Genomic DNA, 21,417 nt, shown 5'->3' with positions numbered 1-21,417 from the left:
ATGTACATTTACAGAGAAAGAGAGAGAGAGAGAGAGAGAGAGAATCATCTTTATCGCCGACATAAATTCGAGATCTTCACAACCAATTTCATTCTTCGCGAGATGCATGTCTTTCGCTCTCGATATAAATGCAAAATGCGCACTAAGCTATTAATTATTACACCTCGCTGCATGTTCCGATAGTTGTTTACGGGCGCGTTTAACAGCTGGCCTACGATACGAGTCCTTGGTTCTGAAAGAGGAATCTCGATGTAAAGGTCGTCGAAAAGAAAAGAAAAAAACAGCATGCATGTATAAATAATCGACGGCCTCGTGTGCGTTGAAGGGCAAATCGCGCTCAGCGTCGAGGAAAGATTCTTTGCGCGTCCGACGCGTTACATTTAAACTTATTTTAACGACCTGTCATCGCGCGAGGGCGCGACGTTTTAATACGCGTTGCTCGCGGTTGCCGCATGCTTCCCGTCGCGGAATTCAATTGTCGCTTTTCCGCGCGTCATTTGGTTACAACCACGTGTGTGCACGCGCGCGCGCGCGCGACACAAAGTTCGTCTTGTCTTTAAACGCAAAGCGACGGAGCTAATTCCAAATTCCGCGAGCTGTGCGCAGCAGACGGCTTTATAGGAATTTTAATAAATCCCTCGTACTCTCGTCGCTCCCCCTTCCCCCCCCCCAAGCCGCACTTCGCGACGAGTCATACACACCGCCCTCGCAGAGATTCTCGCTCTCAAGATCGTCGTGCAGTGAAACGGCGCCACGTCCCGGATATATGCGAGATAATTACACCGATTTCTCTCTATATATAACCGCTGTATATATCTTATCTTTCGAGGATATATTTAATGCAGTCTGCTCTCGGTGGTACAAAAGCTGTTATATTATTTGGAGTAATTCAAGGATACATGGGCCGCTAGTTTAATGAAGACTTAAATGTTTTAAATGTGAGATAGATGGCATTTTTTGTACATTTGTACATTTCTTTATTACGTATGATATATTTGTATGTTTTTTTAAATTTTTTTTTATAACAGCTAATGTATTCTTTAATATTGTCGAGCTCATGTACATATTTAGTGCATAATTACGGGTCAAACTTAATCAAAATTTTTCATAATAACGAAGAGGGAAGCTAAAAGAGAATTCGTAAATATTCTGCATTATGCTCCCCCATATAATATCGTAAACTGACTCCATTAAACATTTTTTAACTTCAAATAATCTCCGATCTATTAAATTTGATAAAAAGTTTTAAAATGTGCATTTATATACATATAATATATCTCTCCTGCTTTTGAAAATGAAAATGTAAAGTTTAATCAATTTTAAATGAATCGGTTTCAAAAGAGATTTCGTTTTTCGAACATTATTTTTATTTATCTTGAAATAAACAGTTTACAGAAATAACAATTATATTTTTTTGCATAGAAGTAAAAAACGCCATCGAAATATCAAGGAATTCAATATGAATACTCAATTTATAAAGAATTTTGAACAGGGCAACAATTGATGAATGCCATTTAAACCTTAATAAAGAAATGAGCAGAAATACCTTTTGCAGAAAACATGTACATTTTTAGATTTCAAATGGCACTTGATAATTAATATGATAATAATTTACTTATTTAATAGAAATTTATTACATAAAAACAATTATTTTGATTTGATTAAAAATGTCAGTTTATTTTCTCTTACGAATTATTTTAGACGTAATACAGTTTGTCTCTTCTCTATAAATTTGTCTAATTCAGATTTAACTAAAATGCGTTTTAAGAGAAAGGAATTATTTTTATTTTACTTAGACTATATTATTTAATTATAAATTTACATCTGTCATTTTTTTTGTGTCTGGTATTTGTGTTTGGAAACATTTATTCACTATCGGTGATAAAGTTTGAGAATTAATTCATTAGGGATTTGCCGTCAACTTTCCATCCAAAAGGTCGAAACAACCATCTACGTCATGTTCCATCCTTACGTCCCAATCTGTGCCATCTAATCCAAATGCAAAGGGCCAGACGGTAGGACAGATAGTCAGGTTGGCGTGGGTGGACAGTGTCCTGAGGGATAAGCCGGGAGTGGCTGGTGCCGCTAACCACGTTCGATAAGCGGTCAGGTCAGAACCCACGAATCCTCTCTTCCTCCCCCCCGTTGACCTCACGCGCGCTTTCGTATTCCAGCATCTCTACGCGGTTACCTTCTCCTATCCGGGAGCGAAGCTGGAACTTCGTCAGACCGAATCGAAGGTAGCGGCCGTGCCACGCGAGGAGCTCGATCGTTTCGAATCTTGGATACGTCGAGTGTATCGCATCCTACATACAGTGAATGCAATAATGGTGTCTGACAGCGATGCTTTTATCATGCTTCCGTATTTTTCTCAAAAAGGTATTTTCTACCGGGAGAATTTTTAAAGATCGATAGACTTGATAGAGAACGTCTTCTCTCGGTAATATATAAATTTTCGATCTTGCACGATAAATATTCACATCTCACTTTGTGTAATAAAAAGAGAGAAATTTATGTTTACAAATATATCAGCAAATTTGCTTTTAAATACATTTATATTTTCGTCCTTTTAGATACGATTCAGAAAAGATAAAGATGGCCATTTCAATTTAAGAATAAGTCGCTGGAAAATCGAATTATTGTTTTTACGATGCCTTACGATTGCCGAGATGCCTCTGACATACCTTACACGTAAGCTGCATTATACGTATCACCGCGTGTACAGACGGTCGCGTTCTCGCCGTCTACGATGGCAGGAGAGTCGCACATAACGTCACGAAACGTCGCCGACGACAAATGGGACTCGTGCCGCACCATTGACTGCGCCCGACGTACGGACAGATTAGTGTTAATGCGTTTTGTTGTCCCCCTCGCGCGTGTCGTCCGCCACAAAGCCATTCGGATATCGAGGAGATCCTCCATTCTCCTCAGGGAGCAGTACATCCAGAAACGGGCGATCTTGCGCGCGCGCAAACGAGGAGATCCTGATGCAATTCCAGAGCCGAGGATTTCGCAACGGACGTTGTTCCAACGGAATCTTATCTTTTAAGCGAGAGTAAAACACGCTATCTCGGATAAAGTCTGAGCCCGTGTACGCGTGTCGTCCTGAAAAAGAGCCGCGTCCAGCTCGTTGGAAGAGAAATCGCGCAGAGGATACGATGTAGCCTCCGGAATTGCAGAGAAACGGAATCATTGCGTTATTATACTCGACCACTCTCTTCCTTTCTCTTCAACCTTTCTCTCATGCTACTAAAAAGGAGGCAGAGAAAGAGAAATAAAGAGAGGAAGAGAGAAAGATTCGCCGGAGTTTCCGGGATACGAAGAGCGCGTACCGAGTCGAGTACCGATACAGCGCTCCCGTTTCTGCTATTCTTGCGTTCGGGCACCGTGTAACGAGATAGAGAATGTGCGCGGCGATAAAATAATTTATCCGCAGAGAGAGAGAGAGAGAGCGAAATAAGCGCAAATTCCTCCACCGTGCACGAAACGTACGAACGAAAGCGTTCACCGACGCGCATTTTCATTCAGCCTTTCGTCTCTTTGAGAACCGGCTTTTTTCCACCTCTCTCTCTTTCTCTTCCCTAATACCTAATTTTTCTCTTCTCCTTTGAACGAGGTTTCAACAAATTCCCGTTTTCCCGTCTTATTTTCGCCGCTACTCTCGATCGATCGGAAACTAGCGGTAACGACGCGGTGCATGGCGGTAATAAAAGCGCGCGAAATAACGGGCTCGAATTGCGGTGCTTGATCGTATCAAATGTACAAATCGCGGCTCTTACAGCTCTAGCGTGCCCGACTGCGTTTCCTGTGTTTTTCGCGGTTTTTTTTTTATACGAAAGCAATATCTTGACGCAGCGTCCTGCTCCCCCTCCCTCCGATCCCTCCCTCGCTCGGTTAATATAGCGGTCGCCGGATGCGGCCGTGCAAACGAAGACAGATAAGACGGGGTATAAAAGCGAGTGCGACTCCCCGTCGCGAGATTACAGATCGTCCGACAGATATCGCCCTTCTGTCTCGACGTCGCGGCGCTTTTTCTCCGACATATGATTTTCCTCCCCTTTGAAGACGCCGCTCCCCCCCCCCCCTCCTGAGATGCAGACGCGCGCGCGAATGACGGGGACGAGAATGCGAAATTCTTCCCTCGAATTCTTCCCCCAGAATTTACAAAGGTCACGACACGACGCGACACACATCGGGAATTAATCTCATAACGGAACGAAGCGAACTCGAATTTCTTTGCTCTCCTCTTCCGACGACGACGTGAAAAGAAAACCACTCGTCAGAGGGTTTTGGAGGAGAATTCGACGTCTCCTGTCGCGGAAAATTCTGCGGAATTCCTCGAGACTCGCACGCTCAGAACTTTAGGGAGTAGAGAGATCGCCGATCCGTGGATTAATTTATAAGGAGCGTACTTATCGGACGGCGGAAAGAAAGGTATTACGGCCAGGAAATTGGAGTTGTGTGCGCCTTCTACAAAAAGGATATCGATCCAGCTTCCTGCCGCGGTTCGAAAAATCTCCGCGAACGCGAACTTACGTTTAAATCAAGCATTTTATGTGAGGAAGTCATACGGGGAGGCGAACGAAGGAAAGAGCTTGTGTGCACTTTATTATATAAGTTTTCCAACATCCTGCGCGCAAAGACTCTGCTTCGAACAATCGAAGCGAGACAAAAGAACACGATGCAATGATATTTATATCATCAAGACATCGAATGATTAAATTATTATTTATTCTTGATGACCGTAGCACATGTGATTTTTTGTGTAAAATATGAATAATTCTTGCATATATAAGAGCTAAAATTCACATGAGAAAGAAAGGTTCAAATATTAGTCTCATTGTCAAGCGTATAAATGTCCGCTACTCTCTATATATTTGATTTATTTGATAGATATGTATTTGATAGAGATGTATTTGATAGTAGATATATTACTCTGCGCGAAGAGAGGAAGAGAGAGAAAGAAGACAGGACGTCATTAACTATCCCGCGGGATTTGATTTTACATGAACGACTGCGTAAAATGGAAGAGCACATCGCGCACAATAACATTTGGCCACTCGGAGCCGAATATAATATAGTTACGTATATAATAATACCGCGAATGTAAAACGCACAATGGCAACAATTCCGGAGAGAGACAAGCAAATTCGGCGATTAAGCATTTTGCGGCGCGACAAAGCCACATTTGTCTCACGAGAGAAAGAATGCGCGTGAATTTTCATGAATAATCGGTGAAATCGAATCCTTCTCCCCCGCCCCTGCCTCCCCTCCCCCCCCTCAACCCTCCCGGCGACGAAACACGTTCGTGTCTCTCGCGACCAGAGACGTGAATGAAAGTGTATTTGGACGTAATTGCGCCCGCTTCCGACCGATTTACACGAATCCCCGATTATCCGTCGCACACGACGGAGCCGTATATGTCCGCGCGTCCGCTATTAGGAAAGTTCGTACTTCCATATTCATCGACGGTCGCATCTGGAAATGGAAATTGGATTTCGCGCAAAAACCGTTATCGTGTTGCTTTGGGGATCAAAGAGTGTGTCGTATTAAATTCCACGAATACATATCCTCGCGCGTTACTCACATCCGCGAATTATCATCTCTTTTTTTTTAATTCAATTAAATTTGATTAAACGAATTGTATATCGCAAGTTGCGAGAGATTTTTTTTTTTTCTTTTCATAATAATTGAATATTCCGTCATCGGAATCGAATACCGCGGAACAATGGTATCCATTACACGTATTAACTCATTAAAAAAGTGCGCGTATTTATATTTTCGATGTGTACGCGAACGGATGTTATAGCTCTGACAGGTATTTTACGAGGATATTTACAATCCCGATCTAAAGTAGCCAAGCTCGCATTTACACATGTATATGTCGCGTCTGTTGGCTTCGAGGGAAAATAACAAATCACGGATACATCGACTAGAAAGTGATAATTTATGATGTATGGACGATCGAAGACATTACGTAACGAGAGAAACGGTCGCTTTGCAATATATGCATACGTACTCGGTGCATTAATAAAACCGCGATAACATCATGAAAGCCAACAACAGCGTATTGCTTAAACGTTCTTATAGAATATCGTTTACGCTATCGCGATACCCCATTTCCTATAGCGCGAGCGTTGTAAATAACGCGGTTACATAAATGGACATTGGTGAAAAATTGAATAACGTCAAAAAGCTCGTCTTCCGCGCTTTCCACACCGGTTTTTTAATACACGCTCGCCTACGATGGCAGGCGATGGATAAAACGGGACACAATAGAGGCCATAAAGGAAATATGGCCTCGTTAATTCGATGAATTTTAGAATTTTTTAAATAACATTTTGATTGACTCGGCTACGATGACGCTGTTGTTGCGCTTTGTAGCTTTTTGCCGTCAACGGTTTATCGGTATTCCGGATATTACACAATCAAAAACACAACGCGCAATGCGAATTTTTATCCGCCGTTCCGAAAATCGGAACGATATCGTATTTACCTTTGTCAGGGGGAGGGCAAGCGAGGGTGATATATTGTCGCCGGCTGTGCGAGAGCAGCTGCGCTCGCTGCGAGTCAACAGGGGAAAGAAGTTCAGTGATCAGCGTGAAATATATCGCTGAAACGGGGCGACATTACCTGAAATCGAGGATTTTGAGGATCCGCAAGCACGAGCAGGCTTCCCTCCAAGGATCTATTTACGCTTCTAGGAGGTCGCAGCCGCAATCCGGACGTAGACGAAAAAATGCTTCCAAACGCGTGGGGTGAAACACTTTAGGTTTGCCTCGGTTTGTTCCGTGAAAGACAGAAACGGAGAGAGAGAATGAAAAAGAAAAAGCATTTGTTAATCTAGACTTGCTTATTTGACTACTCGAGATATTTAGCATTCAAGCTTCATGACTCGCTTCGTTCGCTTCACCGTACATTTCGCGAGAAAACCCGCTGCCTTAATAACGGGGCGATATAAAACTTCCTGGTCGCGGCAAGAAACGCGAGACTACTCCGTTACATCCCGCGCTAATATAAGCGCCGCATCTCGGCGACGTAAGCCCTCTCATACACCGAAAACGCCCGACGATTCTTCATCCCGTCCGCGCGCCGACAGTGACACTTAATTGCTAGTTTTCTTCGGTTCGCGCCCGGGCCCCGGGGTCTCTTCCGCGGGTGTTCGCATGATGAACGACCGGGATTCGTCGTCCTCTGACCACGCGAATTCCGCGGATTCGCGAAATTCTCGGGGCAGCCGCAAAATTTCACGTTTCACCACGTAGACACTTGGGAAACGCGTTAATCATTGCCACCTGCCTCGTCCTCGACTCCGGGACGTAAGAGAAGAAACAGAGGAGAAGAAAACGAGAAGAACGAGGAAAGGGACAGAGAGAAAGAGAGAGAAGGAGATGGAACTCCTTGCACGAAACTCTCCGGTTGTCCTCCGGCTGAATTCCGGAAGAGCGATCGGCTGTCACGATTACCGATCGTCTCGAGTCCGTCCGTGAGCGAACGCGAAGGAAAAGAAAAAAAAAAATAAACGGTGGTATCCTTCCCGGTGAAGAATGGCCGTCGTTTCGAGCTGAGTCTGAATCCCGTTAGCTTGTGGTCTTAACGGATATCTGACAAAGATACGCGGGAAAGCGCGTTTCAGAAATCGCCACGAATCACGTTTTCACACGTGAGATACACGTGTGAAAACGTGTGAAAATCGCGCGGAGAAGAACGTGATATTATGCGTTCGGCGAATTATTACACGTATCGATCGACGGCGGGAAATATGAGGATTATGTGTTTTGCAAGGATTACGTCTTTTGAACTCTCGCTCTTAAATCCCCCTTTACGGCTCTTTAAGATAAATCACCAGTCGTTGGCTGGCTACGGCTGGCGGAAGGAGAGAAAGGGGAAGAGATTTTATGTATCCCGGGGACTTGATATACTTTTTTCACGGGGTAATTCTTTTCGCGCGGCAATTAGTTTAGTCTGATCTCCTTTCGGTGCGAGGCCGCGAGATATCTCGCTTCGCAGAACGGGGCCTCCTCCCTTTCCGCGCTCTTTCCTTCCGCCCTTAAATCTCGTCATCCCCAAAGAATCATTCCTGATTGCACGTTCCCCGCTATCCCACCGACGTATACACATGCTGCTTAGTCGGAGTTTCCGCGTCATTTGACCGCATTGAGCGCATCATGTAACAAGTATTTTGCAACGACTTAGCGCGCGAGAGCGTTGAAAGGATTAAGTTTATAACTGAGTTTGCGGGGTTTATCAAGTTGCGACCACACAGCCCCGCTGATGCGGACAGAGTTCATTCATACTCTGCGAGCTTTATCGTCGTTAATTGAGATCTCGATGGACCAACTCCGACGCGCTAACGCGCTGGCATTGATAGATGATGGATTTCTCCACCTATGGGATCATAATATCCGGGTCAGCGTATCCCAAACGGTACGTTTTGCGGATATCGATTCGCCACGAGATGGAAAACGAAGAGTTAAACGCGTCGTTTAAATCTGTCATCGTTGCTTTACGAGAGAAAGAGATATTACAAATTTGTCGTGCGTCGTTGAGATTACTATCGGTGATTCGCTCGTATAAAGCGATTCGTCCGAGTTTTCCTCGAGAGTCTCCAGGAGCGAGACGTCTTGATACGGAAAGCAATCGCGAAACGCAGAGATTAAATATTTCATTGACTTTAACGCGGCACCCCCCCCCCCCCCCCCGCTCCACAGAGGACGTTTATCACCTTCTGTCGTCGCGAACTTTTTCTATTCTTTCCCGATCGCGCGAGCGAGGAGCTCATCAGCTAATGGAAATGGCGATCGAACGTTGGAAGTGATATCGATCAAAATATTCGGCCGCGGCACCGACGAAAAAAGACGACGGCCGGCGACAGATAGAACGGGAGGAGGGGGGAAAGGGAAAGAAAGCCGATTGCTTTATACTTGCACAGACGGGAAATAATGTAATTATAATTTACGGGACGCGCAAACAGCACAACAGACAATCGCGTCGAGAGGCCCAGACATCGAAATGAGGGAAGTCAAGAGAGAGAGAGAGAGAGAGAGAGAGAGAGAGAGAGAAAGAGAGACGGAGATGGAGACAAATCGGGCGGGGGTGGACTCATCGGGCGAGGCGCGCAAAGTGCGACGACGCGGTGCGAAAAGCCGATAAATCAGCCGACCTAGTCGGAATTAGTTACCGTTCCATTTTGTAGCAACGTTAAGTAAGTTGCCTTCCGCCTCCGTCCTCCTCCTCCTTCTCTTCGTCTTTCTGTCTGCCTTTACTTCCGCACCCGCGTCTCTCTCTCTCTGTCTCTCTCTTTCTTCCCTCATTTCCTTGCTCGTCTTCTCTCCCTCTCTCGACGAGCTTATCTCCTCTCTCGGCGGAGGAAGTTAGCTCGTCTGCCCCTCTCTGTCTCGTTTCCTCGTCGTTTCTTTACCAGGCGGAACGAGAGTTGTAGCGACTTCTGTGAGACAAAGCCGCGCGGTGTATCCGCGGTGTATTTCCCGGACTAAAGACCCGGGGTCTGTTTCCGGCGTGCGTCATACCCGCGGCTTTTAGCCGTCTCTCTTGTCGATGACATTAAATACCATCACCTCGTCTCGAAACTAGCCACGCCAATTCTACGCTGGACATTTTGTCGTGCCGTTCGACAGACTTTCGTGACGCACCGTGAGATTCGGGGGTTTTTTGATTATCGGTCTTTGGCAGAGAAAGGACTGCGAGGAGAGAAATTGAAAAAAGTTTCGCCGAGAGTTTCAATACCATCGCGGGAGATTTTGAAGGACGTTCCATTGAAACATATTCGTTTCGGACGATAAATAGAGTTGCGTGCCGCGGATTCCAGCGTCAAGCTTTTCAATTATTTTTGCGGCATTTACGAAATATTTTCTGCTTTCGTCGCGCCAACGTCAAAGTAAAAAGAATTGCAATTTTTATAAAATCCTTTCTTCCAAATTTGCGCGAAATCTACGGAACGGGGGCGAGAATTCGCGTCTAGATCCGCGCACGCAGATTCGCCAAAACATACGAGAGATAAAATTGTAACGTTCAACTATTGACCTTTGCCGAATAATAAAGTATGCTGAACTTGCGCGATCTCAAAGGTCACTTAATGCGCCTGCAAACGATAAACGAGCTGCTCGCTAGCCGGTAAAGGTAGGTGATAACCTTTTTCTAGGCCGCAGGCTACATCTTTTTTATCTTCATCTATTCGTAGCTCGCTGGAGACGCAAAAAGGGGAGAGGGAAGGGCACGCGTTAAAGAGCACTTAGTGACGCTTATGCAACGATGATGCTGTTGTCTGGAAAGAGAGTAATTAATCAATTATCTTACGTACACGCGACATATTACGCGGTTCGGAGCGTTATAAAAAGAATCTCTCGCCAACATCGGTGGTGCGGGATGATGGCGAGAGACTCTTTAGAAAAAAAGAAAGAGACTCTTTTACTACTTCTAAAAATATTCGGTATTTCGCAAAAACTACTGCCACATGAAAGATTGATTAACGATCTTTTTTTACGGTCGAGTGAGTTTACATCGCATATATTTATAAATTACCGCTATAATTATTTCATAAATGCATTTAACGCGCTTACGGATGTGCGAATATTATCATTGATAAGCAATGATTTCATTTATAAAGATAACATTGTGAATCAGTAAAATCTCATTAAAGCGCCTTTAATGAATTGACTCTTGAAGAAACGCTCGCACCGACGTTATATTTGCTAGTAAGTAAGTGTATGAAATATAAATTTGTGTGAGTGATTAAATTGAGACATTACGCACTGTACGCGATAAGAAACTCGATGACAGCTGGAACAAATAAATAAATAATCTCTTATTTCAATCACCCATGTGCGACACTTTCAAACGTCAAAAGTGTCAGACCCTATGTCGGTTTAGTTTTCGTCTACGTATTGAGTTTGCCGATGCCACGTGTGCTCATGCTTCGAGCATGAATGAAATTGGACATCGCGTGAGAAGGACAGAGAAAGATAAGATAAGAAAATCCGGAACCAGTGTATGTACAACCAACACATACTCTTCAAGCTACTGATCAATGCGAGGTAAATGTACGATTAAATTGAGACATAATTTGTGCTCGTCTGCGCGATAAGAAATTCGATGACAGCTGAACATGTAAACAATTAGCAAATTTCGCAAGAGTTGATTTTTCTATTGGATCATCGTGACATCAAGCGCCTATGATTATTGGCCGTTTGTCAAACTCCGTGGGTTATTTAGCTAATTATTTCGTTAAATTCGATATATCCATGGAGTCAATATATATGTTTTAAGAAAAATTTTGCTCGCTCTTTGCAAGTTTTACTTTTATTTCAAAATAGCGATTTTGATATATACATACAATTATTTATCGATTAAATTTTATATAATTATATGACAATATAAAATGTTGGAAATAAGTTTTGCCCTGCAAAGTGTCTGCGAGTGAATGTTTAATAATGTTTAATATAAACTTTATAAACTTTATGCTAGTTACTTAAAACAATGCAGTGGTTTCAATTATAATAGCAAAGCAGTGAAGTCTTATTGAAAGTATTAGTATCAAGGCTGTGCAACTCAAATAATATTTTATAAAGTACGTCTTATATTAAAATATTATATAAGATAAAATCTCCCTCTCTCTTTCTCATACAATATATTTTATTAAAAAAATATATGAGGAAACATATTTTTAATAAAATATATTTTTGACAAAAGACCTTGCTCATTTTTTATGGATTCATTTCAAAAATAAAGAAGATTAATTTGCATATAATTCTAAATTTTAATATTCCATATACGTGTTTTATTCGAGATATGCGTGTGTGGACCTCTTCATAAAAAAATCAGCAATCCGAAATAAATAAAGAGAGCTTTAAAAAGGCTGATTTTTCAATGAAATCCATCATAAAATTAATAAAACACAAAACAGAAAAGCAAAGTGTGTTTCCACTAAAAATTAATGAAATGATGATTTAATTTAAGGAGAGATTCCGCAAATTCCCGTGCAATGGAAAACAAAACACAATTTTTTGCTGCGATTCGGTTTCCGATAATTTTATATTTCTCGTATATAATGTGTCCGCGCGTATAATTTAAGAGCTCCAGTATCGATACGCGCGTAAATATCGGTCGAAGGGTAATTTTTCATCGCGCCGATCATCGTCTACGAAATGATCGGGGACGGGTGTCTAAGAAAAGTCTGATTTAAAGTCTGAAATTAAATTCCGTGACCGGGGCGACGCGAACTTTTTACCGTGCATTGGATGTGTTGGTATATCCCGTGCAGTTATGCCAAAATGCGCAAGAAAATATGAACGTTCATCATTGGGAGCGGAACCGGAAACCCGCGCCGGATATATCCCCTCCCTGTCACCCCCGCGGGATTCTGCTGAGTGAGAGGCGGATAGAGAGGGGGCCAGGGAGAGAGTTGCTTAAATCTGCGGAGTTGGGACAGGACTTACCGCCAAGACGCGGCTCGCAAATGGCGTTCAAATTAATTTCAACAAAGTTCGTAAATTATTAATACCCGCTGTGGGGCCGACGGTGGCGGCTGCTGACTCGGTTGTTCCCGGGTAAATGTGCAGTTTAATTAGGAAATCCGCGATTGTGGTAAGACGGCGGGATTGTCAACGACGGGAGGTTTTACGTTCCGTCACGCAACGGGGATGAGGGGCGCGATAAAAGGGTGACGCGCGGAGGAGGGGAGGAGGGTGAATCGCAGTGGAGGCTTTTCGCGCGTTGTGACCACTGGCTATATCACAGGCGGTTTGCGGATACATCTCTCGTAGCAGCGCCAGTGAAACGAGCTTAAAACTATTCCGACAACGCCATGCAACGCGCATATTACGTATATATGTGTGTATGTGCGCGTGTGTGTTGCACAATTACTCGACGCGAGGCGGAAGTTTCTAAAACAACCCGGTGAAATCGTCACCATAGGGGAAGGCGGTTCTGAAACTTCTTTTTTCGCGACTGTAAAGCGACAGCGTGAAATTGCGCCGCCTCGTATTTAGAGCGTTAATAGCTGGTCGGACATTAACGTTTCCGTGCATTATTAGCGCGCGGAGCGATTGCGAACCGTGCTCGTGTTCGCTCCGCGTTACGAAACTCGTATACGAAACTCGGTACTCGAGCACGAACGGAAATGCGAACGATAACATTTCCTCTCTCTTCCCGATATCGTTTCTCATGCATAACAAATGGCGGTTTATACGTATAAGCAACGATCGTTATTCTAAAAACTGTCGATTGCCAATCTCGCCGGGACGGGCCGCGTCTGACAGCGAACAATATTCTCGCGACTACAGAAATTGATCGCCGTAAGTGAATTCGTTTCCCAAACGGAAAACGTACTTGGTGACTCTAAGAATTTGAGGGGACGACTCATGAATGCAAATTAAAAGCGTTTGCCGCTTCTGCCACCGTCTCTTTCCCTCTCCCCTTCCCTCTCTCTCTTTTCTCTCTTTCGATGTTATTTGGCTCGCTTTATAAACGATATTCAAAATCAAAAGTCAATGGTTATACTAATAATGTTTAAGTAAAAAGTGCGATGGATGAATTTTCGAATCCTTGGAGTCAATAATAATTTTGTGGATTAATTAATCAAGACACTTGCGAATTACACATATAGTTGAGCTACGTAATGCTGAATTTTCACGGGAGTAATGTATTTTTAATCGAATATCGTTAAACACGTGGTCAACGCAGCTCGGTCGTGTGTAAAGCCGTCGTATGCTATTTTCACGACATTACATGCCCGCAAAATCGTATAATGTCCGCTTTCTTTTTTGCGGCGCGCGTATTTTTCCTAAGTTTTCCCCGCGAGAGTATATATATACGACGCAACGCAATGCACAATAAGAAAGCTTTAAGGGGACGGCCATTATGGCACAGCATAATGCGCATTTCCAGTCCCGACATTTCCAATAATACGCCGTTGGAGTGAAAATTATGCATTGACGGAACGACCAAGAAACACGACAGAGGAAATTAATGCAGACGCAATTTCTCCATCTAATATATCACTCGTTTAAGGATATAAGAATAGATAGGAACATGTTAAATTTTTGACACAGACTATTTCTCGAGGAAATGTTCGTGTCTCTTCAACATGCATGCCGATACGTATTTCCTTAACACACATGCACATTACTATAGGCATACTGTAGTCTCGGGTCGGAAATGGAGCTAAAAACGATGCCAAGAGGACAGAAAGAGAGAGAGAAAGAGAGAGAGAGAGAGAGAGAAAGCGAGGGAGAGAACGGATCAAAAGGGACAAACTTGAGCACAACGTACGAACGATATTTCCAATATTCCATAGCGACGCAAAGTTCGAGATAAGTACGCTTCTGATACAAATACTCATACAACATTCATGTCTGACGACGACGACGACGACAACGACGATGCATTGATACTTTGCGCCTTTCCAGTTTCAGTTCATCCAGATTTTCTCGTCATATCAATACTGCCTCTCCCTCTCGAGTGCAACCATTAAAAACGCCACACCGCAATTGATACAAATATCTTTTTTTTCTTGATTCACAGAGAGGAATTAAAAATATATAAGAATATATAAAATAAGAACATATATATACAGGGTGTTTCTTAATAAGTGCGAAAAATTTTACAGATGATTCTTTGTCGAAAATTAAGGGGGGTTTTTCATATAAATATCAAAAAGTTTTAATAAAAAATTAAATAGGGATTGCTAGTTTCATCCCCTTATAACAATACGAAGGAAAACTGAAAAAAAATATTAATAAATAACCTTTTTACTAGTAAAAAATATCCGAAAATACTAGTAGAAATATATATAATTTCATTTCTTTAACTTGTTCCAAATTTGAGAAAAAAATAAAAAATAATTTTTTACCCCCATTTTTGGAGGAGTGCAACTCCACAGAGAGGGATGTAGGAGTATATGTTTATATGAAAAACCCCCCTTAATTTCCGACAAAGAATCATCTCCTAAAATTTTTCGCACTTATTAAGAAATACCCTGTATATAATATACATATATATATATATATATATATATTGTATGTATAAATGTGCCGTATATGTGTGTGCGTATGTGAGAGAGAGAGAGAGGGAGAGAGAGAGTCCATGTTGCACGCGAAAGTCGTTAAGGTAGCTGGCAGGCCAAGATATTGCGTTACTTTTTCCAAACTCGATAAAAGCCATTGTCGGCGGCTCGCGTCGGCGTCAGCATCGGTGGCTTTGAAACCGGCGAGATTGCAGCAACGATGACTCCGACCAAATGACACTTTTATCGAATTTCTTCACGTTTCGCGGACGTGCAAACATGTTTCGGACCGCATGTTGCGCGGGCAACGATGAATTATGAGAGAGAGAGAGAGAGAGAGAGGGAGGGAGGGAGAGAGAGAGAGAGAGGAGGAGGAGGAGGAGGAGAAGCTTCATATTCAACGATGCATTATTGCATCCCTTTTCGGCCCTCTCGATTACACATATCGTATACCAATATTAATTACCGCCGGCCAATCAACCTAAACCTAAACCGAGTCAATGATAAATTAACACTCTCGATACGTGGTGGTTTGTATTTAGGAAGATAAATTTTGATTACCGCGATTACCTGCGTGACGACGCGATCGTGTTTACGAACGGATTTGTCACCGTTACATTATTTTTCATTTCATTTACTAAACGCATAATTTCAACTTCTTTTTTAAAAAGGAGCGGCATGAATTTTACAATCGTATTACGAAACTGATACTCTTTTTTTTTTACACGTAGAGATAGACACCACACTACTTGACTAGAAAAGAGAGAGAGAGAGAGGAAGAGAGAGAGAGAGAGAGAGAGAGAAGAGAGCTCTCATAGGAATCGCGGAAAATATATTCACGAGGAGATATACAAGTACGCACATTCGTACAACGTCAAGGGTTGCCTAATGACGGCGTTTCTTCGGAAGATTCATCTTACGGAGCGTACCTCAGCGATTCTGGCGTTAAATTACGGAAAGATTAATAACTGTCGGGAAGATTAAAGCGTAGAGACTCGAGAAACGAATACGCGCCACAATCGCTGTACCGCTATACGCGGGGTTAAGATATATTTATCACATTAAATAATTTCGTACCTCGGGCGCTCTTCGCGAGACTCGTTTAATCTTAAAGCTACGTGGATTCATAAGGACGACGAGCTGTGAAAAGAAGGGCGACAAAAAAGCTGAATAATAATATACATATATATGTATATTATTCCTTACAATTTTTTAATTTATTTTGGCGCATGTAATAACAGAAAAATGAAATTCGTCCGAAATTTATTCGCTATCTCTAACGAGCGAAATGTTTCGTCCCCTTTGTATTTATCATCGTATCCTCCATGCCTTAAGAGCGAAATTCAAAAAATTTTTCATACGTTCTGATTTGAGAGAAAGAGAATATATTTCATTTCCGCGAATACAACTGTAATAAGTATGTACCGCATAATTATTATCGTGTTTTTGCAGCCTTTGCGCAATTTTCACGCAACAGCCAGAGCTCGTTTGCATATTATAGCGAACCGTCGATGCGCAAGGTACTTGTAATTAAAACGCGAAATATTCATAATTTAACTCGCACAACGTATCTTTCGACGCAGAAAAAAAAGAGGGGAAAAAAGAAGAAAGGAACAAGCGCCGCGACGAAAGAAAGCTGTCGCGTAATTTAATTGGCCCCTTCTCCCTTTCCCTCCCTCCCTCCCTTTGGCGCGCCGACGCGTCAATTAATTACTTTCGTTACATTCGTTCTTTTATTCGTCGACCGTTGCTCGTTAAGTCACCGCGCGTCTTCCTTTGTTACAGCGTCGCTGTGCGACATGGTTTACAACAGCGATTCGACGAAAACGGGCATAGTCATGTCTCCTGGATACCCAAACTCGTATCCGCCCAGGACGCACTGTACATACGACTTCCAAGGAAGAGGAAAGGAACGGGTGCAGGTGATATTCCAGGATCTGAATCTCTTTCACTCGCCGAACGACCCGCCGAATGAGTAAGTTTGTTACATTTTCCAATTAAGGGGGTTAAGTCTAGTTAGCAGACCGAAAAAAGTATGTTTGGGAATTTTTTTTAGTGTAATAATTTTTTTTTACAAATAAATTTTTATTCAAAAGTATTATATTTTTTTAAAAACAAAAAAAAATGTAATAGTTATAACTATTTTCCCGGATATTGTTTTTTAAAAGTGTTGCGCGGTGAGCAGTGCTATTCGGAGCTGATTCATCTGATATCCAAAATTCGATAAACTGTAGTTAATGTATGAAATTATCTAGTAGATGAACAAAGGATTAATCAAAAAATTGTTTTGGGACAAAATAGCAGCCATTGACACTAAGATATTCTTTTTCGACTTAAAAATTGCTCATTTTTTATTAAGTACAAAAAAAGTATTCATTAAAAAACAAAATCCTTCGTTCATCTACTAGGTTTTTATGTGTAGAAAAAGCCTGTAAAATTTCAAGCAAATCGGTGTAACAGTTTTCGAAATATCTTGCTCACCGACTTTGGAAAAGTGATTTCGAGAAGAACGCGTTTAAGATTTGTGTCAAGTTTACTTTTAAATAAAATGCAGATTTTTTAATTTACACAGAACCATCTATTCCGGGCCCATATAATTTTAATTTATTTAACTTAACTCGGTCAATTTGCATTCGATTAATTTGAAACTTAGGAAATATTTTCAATATGATATACTTCAAGAAAATGTAAAAACATAAAAATCGTTTTTTTTTACTTTTATGATTAAACATAATCTTTTAAGGGCACCCGAGCTCTCCCAGATACGGATAATTTCGACGTAGCCGAAAAAATTAATGCGCGAAAAAATTTATATTCGCGTCGAGAAGATCCGAATAGACGAAAAAAATTTTCTGCCTGTTCCTCGCGAAAGACACGAGGTCGCGAGAATCGATTCGTACCGTCGTGTGTCACGATTTACAGATATACAGGAGTGTTTTTACGAGCGTGCATTCAACGTAGGTGCGTTTAGTAACGGTGCACTCTCGCGATACATATCATCGTGTCTAGTACCCTTAGTCCATTCTTACGACACAAAAGGCGTGGTACATTATGTATTTGCGCGCATAACGGATATCATCTGCCTCCATCTTTGAATTGTTCCGCGTCGGAGATTACGATAAGTGGATCTTAAAATTTCACGAGACGCCTCGTCGCATAGTGCTTCATCTTATAATTCGATCGAATACTGAAAGTACGGAAGAACCAGTCTCAATTTAGCGATTAATAAAATTGTCGCTTCGAAAATTTTATTTGCGACATGTCGACGCATCTCTCTCTCGCGTTTCTTACAGGTCAACAACCATTCATCAAAATTTATAGATCGCTTCATCGATAATGGAAAATTTAAGATTTATCAATCTGCATAAAATAGGTCGAATCTCCTAAAATCTCCTAAATCCTAAAAAATCTGATTAATTGATCTGATTAAATCACCTTGACTAATTTCGCAGCGAAGAACGTTTCGAACGTAGAATTGGTATTGAATAAAGGAACTTACGCTTTAGCCGAAAAGACTGATCAGCATGAGAAATTCCAGGGAAACCAGAGAATCCCGTGATATAATGGTTTCCTCGACAATTGTATCGGCCGCGATCACTTATCCTCTCATTCATTTTCCAGGTGGCTGATCTTGAACACCTTTAATTAGGGTTCCGGCGTACCACTTTGTTGAACTAACGTTTAAGTGGTACCTAATCACATTTCACCATTGTTTGTCGTGCATTCGGCGATAATCGAGAGCCCGTCTGTCTCTTTAAGATGAATAATTACGATTGCAAATAAATTCCGGATCGATGTAATATGTGTATGAATAATAATCGAGCTGTTCTATGCTTTTTGCGTTATACATGTTATATAAAATGATAAAGTTTCAAATGAAAAATTCTTTGCTTTCATCTTTATAATGGAAATTATTTAATTATGACATTATTTAATTACATACATGCATAAATTTTCCATCGTTATATAGTGAGAGATTATATTTAAAAAAGCATTATTAATTACTATGCGCGTAAACTATGTCAAATAAACAAAGTTTCAAAAATATTGATAACATAAAAAAATATTTTATTAGTGTGTTTTAGAGTGTGTTTTACATATTTTTTCCAGATATATTTGTTTTTTTTCTATCTGACTTCGATTAGCATTGAAGGACCATGGCCACTGTATTCGCTCGAATGTGAACCGCAATTTCATGCACTAAAAAATATATACATGTATTCTATTCAAAGAAAGAATCCCTTTGATGGCTTTTCATAAAAAAAAAAAAAAAAAGGTAAATATACTCGAATAGTATCAAGTAGCCCAATTTTGCCTAATAACTCTTTTTTCATATAATCCATATTTCTCTGAAAATATATTTATTCATTAAGGGAGCAAATATGTACATTTGAAAATAATAAAAATATTAAAGTTACTTTTTTCTCTTTTTAAAGTTGACAATTTATAATTCCTGAACATTTTTGGAACTACGTGAAACGATTTTTTTAACATATAGACATGTCTAATAAACTTAAAAAAAAACACCAATTAAAAAATGTAATGAAATAAATAAAAACGTAAGCGTAAAGAATTGTTTAAATGTATTCATCTAGGGCTGAAACTAAGACGAGAATTGTGACAAACAACTCCACAACTGCAGCCTTTATCTCAAGAGCAAAATACATCCTACTACAATAACATAAGCATCCATATCTCGTCTCTCGCGTCTACTCATAATAGGCAGATGTTTCATAATATATCTGTTTGTAAATGCACGCAGAGAAACCATCGAGCGCATTCAAATGCTGGAGGGGTTTCCCGTGAATAGTACGTTGGAGAGCTTTGCGTCAACATCTGATTTTCCTCTGCCCAGTTTCCTTCCAATCATCCGAGTGGATTGGTCCGAAATTTTCCTTCGAGCAGCCGCGCGCATTCATGCAGTCGCATAAATTTGCTCATGCACGAAATCGTTGCCGCGCAATGATGTTCGCGTACTCATATGTATGCAAGCCTAGTATCTAGGCCTAGCGCGCGGCCAAATAATATTCTTTATCGCATGTCCCGCTGGCTTGAACGCAAGCGTCTTGCGGAATCGCAAATTGGCCGATTAAGAGCCATCCATTGTGAATCGTGCCCGCGAGACACAATTGCTTGTAATTATAATATGATAAATCGCCATGGAACGTTAAGCGAAAGAAAAGGAGGATGTAATAGGGATGCTCAAACGCTGCTAAATGCTTAGTAACGAAAATGAGGCTTTATTTTTATACGAGAATGAGTTTTATACGTGATTATGCTCCTTTCAAGCTTATGCCGTAATATTTTGTCGTAAAAAGGAAAAGATAAACACGTTTGCTTCTTTTTCACGTTTAACACAATACGTAAAATGGTTCTGCAAGTATACGCTCGATTTAAACCATGTAGAGTATATTCCTTTTTTTTTAAGTTCTCTAATGTTTAAAAACGCATTTTCTGTGCGTTGTACGTATATACTTTGTAACATTACATCATATTATTTTAGCTAGTCAGATTTTTTCAGTCGCATTAAATTCAATTTGAGGCGAGCAACAGTGGCGGATATATCAATGATTCAAAATTTAAGGCCATCTGCATTTTTAATATTATATTTTGAAATAAAGTTAAAATTATATGCGACACATGCATATTTTCAGAAAAAGTAGGAGCACTAGTTGCACGTATATTTGCATAACGGTTCCACGAACGCGATATTCGCTGCTTTTCGAAAACCTTTTGGCAAGGCACTTTGCGACATATTTACCGATAAATGCAACGCGTAGATTCCACATTCATAATCGATTCAGACATCTAAATTATTGGTTCAGTGACCTCAAACATAAATGAATTTCATCGACCCGCATTTTCGTTTTTTTTTTCCCTTTAAATAAGATTATCTATATGGCACCCTGTTTAAAAAAGTCATCATTCAAGATAACAAATTTTCATTATAAAGATGAATATTTTTTCCACTTTCTCAATTTTTTGATTTTCAGATTTTTATTAATTTCTAAGTATTAAAAAATTATAAATTATATTTAATCCTCTAAATATACGGATATGAGTTATACCGATAAATTAATTTCTTATTTTTTTATTTCTTACTTTTATAGAAACGTGGAAAAAGAATTTTAAGATTTGATTTTTTTAAATTCTCAAGTATATATGATACATTTGGCATCAGCAAATTATTCGAAATTAACAAAGCACCATAGGATTGCATTTTAAATTCTAATTTAAGATGAAATTTAAATAGTTGAATTTATAGATACGATAGTGCAATCTAAGAACTGATACCATTTATATTAACTTTCTCTTATTTTATCACATCTCATATTGTAACGAATCTATAATTACACAAGTGACAGAATTATGTCACATTAAATACATAAAATCCA

The 21,417-nt window shown here is 40.7% G+C and overlaps 1 protein-coding gene and 1 long non-coding RNA gene across 2 annotated transcripts in view; both read left to right on the top strand.

The window, feature by feature from the left end:
• The window catches only part of Sol1 (CUB domain-containing protein Sol1), a 290,756-nt gene that overhangs the window by 242,950 nt on the left and 26,389 nt on the right, over window positions 1-21,417 (top strand). The window contains exon 9 of the mRNA XM_083109748.1: window positions 16,808-16,997. Within this exon, the coding sequence (XP_082965874.1) occupies window positions 16,808-16,997 (190 nt within the window). The remainder of the gene's footprint in view (window positions 1-16,807; window positions 16,998-21,417) is intronic.
• Window positions 691-2,692, top strand: LOC145968842 (uncharacterized). Its single transcript, XR_014437882.1, has 4 exons — window positions 691-938; window positions 1,908-2,110; window positions 2,175-2,379; window positions 2,574-2,692. It is a non-coding gene; the product is annotated as an uncharacterized LOC145968842 (long non-coding RNA).

Source organism: Camponotus vicinus, unplaced genomic scaffold, assembly GCF_025532165.1.
Source record: "Camponotus vicinus isolate PSW18456_S1 unplaced genomic scaffold, iyCamVici1.0 SCAF_1, whole genome shotgun sequence".
In the NCBI taxonomy this organism is placed as follows: Eukaryota; Metazoa; Arthropoda; class Insecta; order Hymenoptera; family Formicidae; genus Camponotus; species Camponotus vicinus.
Note: the sequence above shows the minus strand (reverse complement) of the source record. Positions and strands in the feature narration are given on the sequence as shown.